The following is a 7,377-nucleotide window of genomic DNA, read 5'->3' as shown; positions in this document are numbered from 1 at the left end:
ATTTAAATCACTTAACTAAAAATAAAATATTATTTATTAAGCGGAATGATCATACATGTAAAAAATTATCCTATATTAAATTGTTAGATCCGTTAATCCATCGTAGTACATTGTGCAAGACTATATATTTGCCAACTGTCACTTGTAATATTATATAAATTTTTTTTTTCTTTTCTCAATTATTCTTCTGAAAATTTGATGTGTATAACCAAGTGTTTTAAAGGTTAGAACTACAAATGAATGGAAGCTGGGGGTACATGGCTTGAAGTTCAAAGTGCAGTTTACGATTCTGGCAACTAAAAAGCAGCTTGATATTGATTAAAATTTAAAATTCTAGATAGACAAGTAAACCCTAGTCAACCCTAAAAAAATAGAAAAGGCAATGGAAGAGAATCATGAGCTCCACCTTGTGGCTTGTAATGCAATCATACCCCAAATCGCACGCCTAGCATAGGCTGATCCCCTTCCTAGCTAGCCTTGCAAGTTAATTCTTCGAATTTGTATTCTTTAGCATCCTCTAAAGATATCCAAGTCATAGACACGATCGAATATAGTGCTTCCGTGAAAAAGAAAAATATATAGACGTACTCAATTACCCGGCTTGAAGAGCGGTTAAGTAATCATACTAATTAGTTAATTTGTGTCAGCTGTTGTTCTAGTAGAACTCACTCATACAAAAACAGAAAAATGTATATATGCAGCGTCACACTTGTATCCAGCTGCTCCATATGTAATAGGTTGGACTTTTAATACTGATTTTGGAACAAATTTTGATACTCAATTCGATACTGTCAGTACCGCAATGGACAAGAACAATTGAATTTGCCAGACTAATGTGATATTGTCTGTGAGGATGACTTACTTCTACACCACCAACCAACTACACGGGTGGAACAGCACTAATCAAACCATACCTAACACCCCCACTAATAGCCGAATTTCAGGATGTCATCCATGAACATCCTACTTAATTCTACTTCATCTACTTTTGTCAACTTTTTATAGTCTCATTCCTCAGGGAATATATATAGGTAGCTCACACCTCATACTCACTCATTCTATATTTATAGATCACATGTCTACATTATTGTAGTTAATTAATTTAAACTAGCGTGTAAAAAAACCAGTGCGAACTACGAGTCTTCGTATATATAAAAAAATATTATCTCGAAAAAATTTATATTTATATAGAAATATTTTTTAAATATAATAAATAATTATTTTAACTTTTCACTGGATTGTCTTACTTTTTCTTTTCATATACACTATTATAGCGGTATTGGATATCTTAAGTGGTAATAATTTATTTTTTATCGTAAAGTTCGATTTTAACATAATTCGAAAATTTTGAGATTAGATATTTATTTTAAGCTATATGTTAATAAAAAAATCAAAAATACATTATTATAATAAAAATATTTGAAGTTTGTTTGTAGGAATATGCATTGTGTCACTTCGGGGGGTCGGGGAGTACTATCTTCACCCTGATCCCCGAACAAATACTCCTGACTCTGATCTGAACACACCTTGAATCCTAAACATGAATTCTTTTCATTTGATCCACGCCAAAAGGGGAATTTCCACGGGAATGCGGGAAATAATTAAAAATAATAATTTTGTATTATTAGTATATTTTTAAATAAAAAATAATCTAATAATTCATAAAATATAAAATTATTGATAATATCTCATATTTTAATATCAAATCATATTACAATTAATTTATTATGTAAATGAATGACAAATTAAAAATCTGTATTATATTATAATGTAAAAAAATGATCAATAAAATAATACATTATTTTGAAATAATTATAATTTTTTAAATTTATTTTTATAAAAATTTATTTAATAAAATATATAAAAATATATATACATAATCTCCATATATATATATACATAGTAAAAGAATTTATAAATGTGAAGTAAGTGAAACAAATTGGAAATAAATATGAGGTGAGTGAAACAAATATGAGGTGGTGGCTTTTTTAAAATTTTATAATGGAACTACAAAAACTAAATAAAAAGGAGACACAAATAATATAAATCAACATTTTATTTACTCAAAAATTTAAAGTAATAAAAAAAAATTGATAAAAAAAGAGGATATGATTTATCTAATAAGAATTTAAGAGTAAGTAAAGATGTTATGTAGTACGATGGTAATGATATGAAATTTTTGATTAAGAGATTTGGGGTTTGATTCTAGTAGGTACAATAATATACCCATTTTTAACAAAAATTGTGCAAAAAATCGCTCTTTTATAATTTTCGAACATAAAAGGGCAAAATTGTAATTTTATCGTCATTAAAATGGTTCAATTTACTCATAGCCCTCTTTTAATATATAGATGGAGATATAGTTATAAATTAAACTATGGAAACTAAAAAACAAAGTTACATAAATAATATAATGCAACATTTTATTTACTCAAAATTTAAAATAATAGAAAAAGATTATGATACAAAGAGATAAAAGAGATTATGTGGTTTATCTAACAAGATTTTTGAATAGGACTCAATGAGATATGTAGCATAGTGGTAGTGCATGTAATTGAGGGGTTCGAATCTTGGTAGTTTAAATCATATATGAGTGTCATCTATGTAATTTTTGAAAATAAAAGGGTAAACTCGTAATTTCACAGCCATTAAAATGGTTCAATTTGTCGGGGTTCGAATCTTCATATATATAAGTTCTTCTTAATTTTAGTTTAAATCATATATGAGTGTCATCTGTGTAATTTTTGAAAATAAAAGAGTAAACTCATAATTTCACAGTCATTAAAATGACTCAATTTGTCCTTAATTTTTTTTTAATATAAAATTAAAAATAAAAGGAGATTAGGGCATTGAACTCCATCTATTAATCAATGTATTAATGCACGTATTGAAGGAGTAGATCGATCCTAATCACATATCCTTTGACATTCTTAGTGCTTTTGCATAACTATAATTTGACTTCCATCTAATAACATTTAAGTAAGTCTCCCTTTCAACGATAATTCAAAAATTCATAATCATGATATTAAAATTACTCCCTCCATCCTCTTGAACTATAATTTTATTTAAAGTTTAACTTACATAATTTTGAGAATGTTAACAATTTAACGGACTAATGAAAATATAAATTTATAAGTTTTACAGTTTTCACTTACCATACATTATATCATAACTGATTTAAGTGATCATAAATGAGTTAACCTAATTGTGTACTTAAAGTTCTAAACAAATTTACATTATAACGATTCGATATGCTTCTGAATTAATCATTCATGTTAGTACAAAAAGAAGATAAAAAACGAGGACCGGGCCATAGTGCACTCCAAAATGTACGACATAATCACAATTGACAATCATAACAATCAACCAAAGCATCCTAATCATTCTATTTAAGAGGGTAATATGGTCAACTACTTCGTAATCTCTCTAGCCTATATATAAATTTATTCCTTAACTAAATTTTTCCCATACAAACCAAGCTCAAGAACTCTCTCGCACTTTCACTTAATGCATGCTTCAATGGACTCTCATCTTACACTTGCCATTTTATCCCTAGTCTCAACAACCTTATTCTTCCACCTCCAGGTAGCTGTTGCCACCGCAACTCCACCCAATATCGCCCCATCTCCGTCTATAGCTGCCACCAACTTGTTTTTCATCCGCAGTAGCTGTCAAACAACACTATATCCTGAGCTCTGCTTTAGTTCACTTTATCGTTATGCCGAATACGTACAAGAAGACCCTGTCTTATTGGCACGAGCCGCGGTAGGCGTGAGCCTTAACCGCGCCAAGCGCATGGCTAACTATGTATCGAACCTGTCCCATAACGCCAACTACGAAGTCACTGAGCCGAGAGTTGCATCCGCATTGAGTGACTGCTTCTCGGTGTTCAGTGATGCTGTGGAGCAGATACGAGACTCGCTCCAACAAATGTTTTCGCTTGATGGCACGAGGGAGTCGCTTAGGTTTCAGCTGAGCAATGTGCAGACGTATATGAGTGCGGCGTTAACGAATGAGGATACGTGTACGGATGGATTCGAGGAGATAGATAATGGGCCATTGAAGAAGAATGTTTGTGCAAGAACGGAGAAAGTGATGCACCTTACGAGCAATGCGCTTGCATTGGTTAATAATTATGTTTCTAAGGTAACTAATGATGTTGAGCCCTGAAAAATGCCGAATGGTAAAAGTGTATGTCCTTCACGCACAAGATTTTGAGTTCGATTTTTGCTAACCGGACCTAGACTCTCACGTTTAAACGAGTTATTGCGGCGGTTAATAATCTTGTGTCCCGGTAAATTATTAGGAACATGAAGTTTTTTTTTGTAATGGAAAGGAGTAAAAAAAAGAATGAAATGTAAAATATTTTGATGAAGTTTTGTAAATGTTTTCTGTCCATGTGAGGTGTTGGTTGTAAAGATGTAGAAAAAGTTATATAAGTTGTGCATTGTTTGTGGCTTTGTCATGTAGAGCCTTGTGAACCTTATCTTCTTGTTGTTCTATTTTGTTGTCTTGGTTGCGAACAGGTTTCTTTCTTAAATGTGTTGATAAGTTGTTCAATATTAAACTTCTCAATCTTAAATGACGTATATTGAGTTTGTCGTAAATATAACTTTTTAGCACAGAAGTGATCTGTCAGTTTCAAATTTACTTATTCTCCAGTCACGAGCATATTCTTGAGTGCAATATTTCTGTGACAAAGTACTGTTTAATAAAGTTTACGTACGGTGATATATTGGGATCCCGATATTAAAATCACTTATAGTTCCGCTCATTGTTTATTATGGGTAAACTATTGTTTGAATAACTATTTCTGATGATATTTCGATCCGTGATGGCCTCCTTCCCGACTTCTCAAATCCGGAGGGCGGTATAGCTGCTCGTGGGATTTATGCAAAATAATGTCGGAGAAGAATGGCGCCCGCAGCACCTCCGGCGTGAAAATAAAAAAGTTTGAGGATAAGGATGTATGTAAGAAAAAGTTTCCCCAACACCTTGTTCCTTTAACTATTTGTAGATTAAGTGTTGGGGTTTTGAGGCTAAATGGTGAATAATCTTATCATGTGGGGGAGGATGCTCATAGCGACATATAATTATTTGTATCATTATTTCGGGCATGTGGAAGAATTTTCACGCCATAATGTCAGGTTTTGAAAGAGTTGACACATGTTATCGTCTCATCTCGTATGATTTATATGAATTTATAAGAATCCCCGAAACCTTTGTAGCGTTATTGTTGTAAGATCTCTCACGGGTTTATCCGGAAGACCCCAATGATGTTGCATGGAATTTATCCTCAAGAGCCCAACAACCTGTTGTGGGATTCATATTCGAGAACTTAGTGACTTGTATATTTCTAAGCCAATCATTTTCGACATGTTATCCATATTAAAAAAAACCATAATATGTGTACCTTCACATAGCCTCAGTCACCTACAACAGCTTCGCATTGTCAAAAACAAGTGCATCTCTTAACCAATGTTAAAAAAAAATTGAATCGACGTCTGTGTCTGTGTCTGATGTTAGATGTCAATACTCGATGTTTATTGCACTGCCAGACAACAATTTACGGATTAGATATGATATCTTTGTAATAAATTTCAACTAAGATTACAGTATTTTTGACTGAATATGAGTATATTATGAATTATTTATCCATTAAGAAATGAAACCTACAAGTTATAAAAAGCCATTTGTTGAAATTCATGTGAACAAATTGATGTTTAAAAAGAGAATCAACATCGATTTTTATTTTTGGCCGACTTAAAATGTTGGATTAGACATCGATTTAGTTTTTGGATATGATGTGAAATCATACTAAATAACATCAGATTTTTGTTTAACCGATATCTAATTGATAACCTTTCCAAATTTAAGACATCGGTATCTTTTATTTCTATAGTCTAAACTCCATTTAAACATTGAGTTTCTTTTCGGAACCGATGTCAAATGGCTATTTCACATCGGGTTTTATAGTTCTTTTTTGTTTAATATTATTTCACATTCTTTTTATATTTTAATATCGATTTATATTTATCATTGTGATGTTAATGTTATGTATATTGCAGGCCATCCTGTAATTGTTCACAGCCACGAAAATCAATTGCATTTATAAACAAAAAAATACTAAACAATGCAACATAAACAAAGCTACATTGATATCAAATTGCTTAACATTCAACATTTTAAGTGGTCTGTTAGGTCTCAATATGTTTGTAGAAGGGAGGTTGAATACAAACTATAACGTTTAATCGAATAAAATGCGGAATAAAAAAAGTGAAACAAAATTCAAGTTAAATAAAACTATTATTAAACTTGAAAGGTGTTACAACAACGGTATCGTTTACAAGGGATTAATCTCAAATAAATTATTCCAAATTTAGAATAAATTCGACATGAACTTTTTATATTTTTGAAATAAAAAGGATCAAATGCTAAAAGCAATTTGAGATTAAGTTCTAGGGATTTTGATCCGCTAGTTAGTTACACAAGAACAAGAAAAGGAATTCTAGTGGTTTAGATTTAACAATGAATACTAGAAATTAATGATTAGAGAAATTGCAATAAGTTCTCTGCTGTTTTCTTGGTTTTGTGTTCTTCTGTTAATTTGATATTCAATGCTCTGTCTTTAGAAAATCAGCTGCTGCTTTTATATTAAATCAATCCTTGATTTAACTGGCAAGACAATCCTGTTAGCTCAGCAAGACAATTCTTTTAACTGGTAGAACTTTCGGTAGGACAATCTATTGAACTGGCATGACTTTCGGCAAGACAATCTAAATGAATTGGCATGACTTTCGGCAAGACAATCTAAATGAACTGGCATGACTTTCGGTATGACAATTGATTGTCATACCGATTGTCATACTAATACAAAAGATTGTCTTTGCTGAATTAATTTTGATTTTAAATTCAAAATCAATTCTGAAAAACCATAATATTAATTCAGAATTAATTAATCAATTAATCCAATTAATCAATAAATTAATCTTTGCATATATAATTTATTTTCTTAATTAAATTATACGACTTAATTAATTAATAGAGAATTAATACTATTCTTGAACAGCAACCACTCTTCTGAAAATCTGCTGAAAATCACTGAAACTTATGAATCCATTTCACCACTTCAATCTTGACACTCGATGTACTGTCTGGTTCATGAATGACTAACATCTGTGATGTTTCTTCATGTCTTGATTTTCTTCAGATTAAATCCCTGTAATTAATTGATACCCTGACGAGATCTTTGTCACTTGATTAATTCCACAATCTTGATATATATCACTGAGGCTTGATCAATTTCTTGAGGTTCTTCCAGTGAATTAAGTCCTCAAGTATGTAGATGAACAATGTTACTTAATCCTTTGACATATG

The 7,377-nt window shown here is 31.1% G+C and overlaps 1 protein-coding gene across 1 annotated transcript; it reads left to right on the top strand.

The window, feature by feature from the left end:
* The first annotated feature begins 3,452 nt into the window (after positions 1-3,452).
* On the top strand, positions 3,453-4,375 carry LOC141674614 (21 kDa protein-like). Its single transcript, XM_074481326.1, has one exon. The coding sequence runs from the start codon at positions 3,508-3,510 to the stop codon at positions 4,168-4,170; it is 663 nt and encodes a 220-aa protein (XP_074337427.1). The 5' UTR covers positions 3,453-3,507; the 3' UTR covers positions 4,171-4,375.
* The last annotated feature ends 3,002 nt before the right edge of the window (positions 4,376-7,377 follow it).

Source organism: Apium graveolens, chromosome 1 (assembly GCF_009905375.1).
Source record: "Apium graveolens cultivar Ventura chromosome 1, ASM990537v1, whole genome shotgun sequence".
Classification (NCBI taxonomy): domain Eukaryota; kingdom Viridiplantae; phylum Streptophyta; class Magnoliopsida; order Apiales; family Apiaceae; genus Apium; species Apium graveolens.
This window is presented reverse-complemented; position numbering and strand designations above follow the sequence as displayed.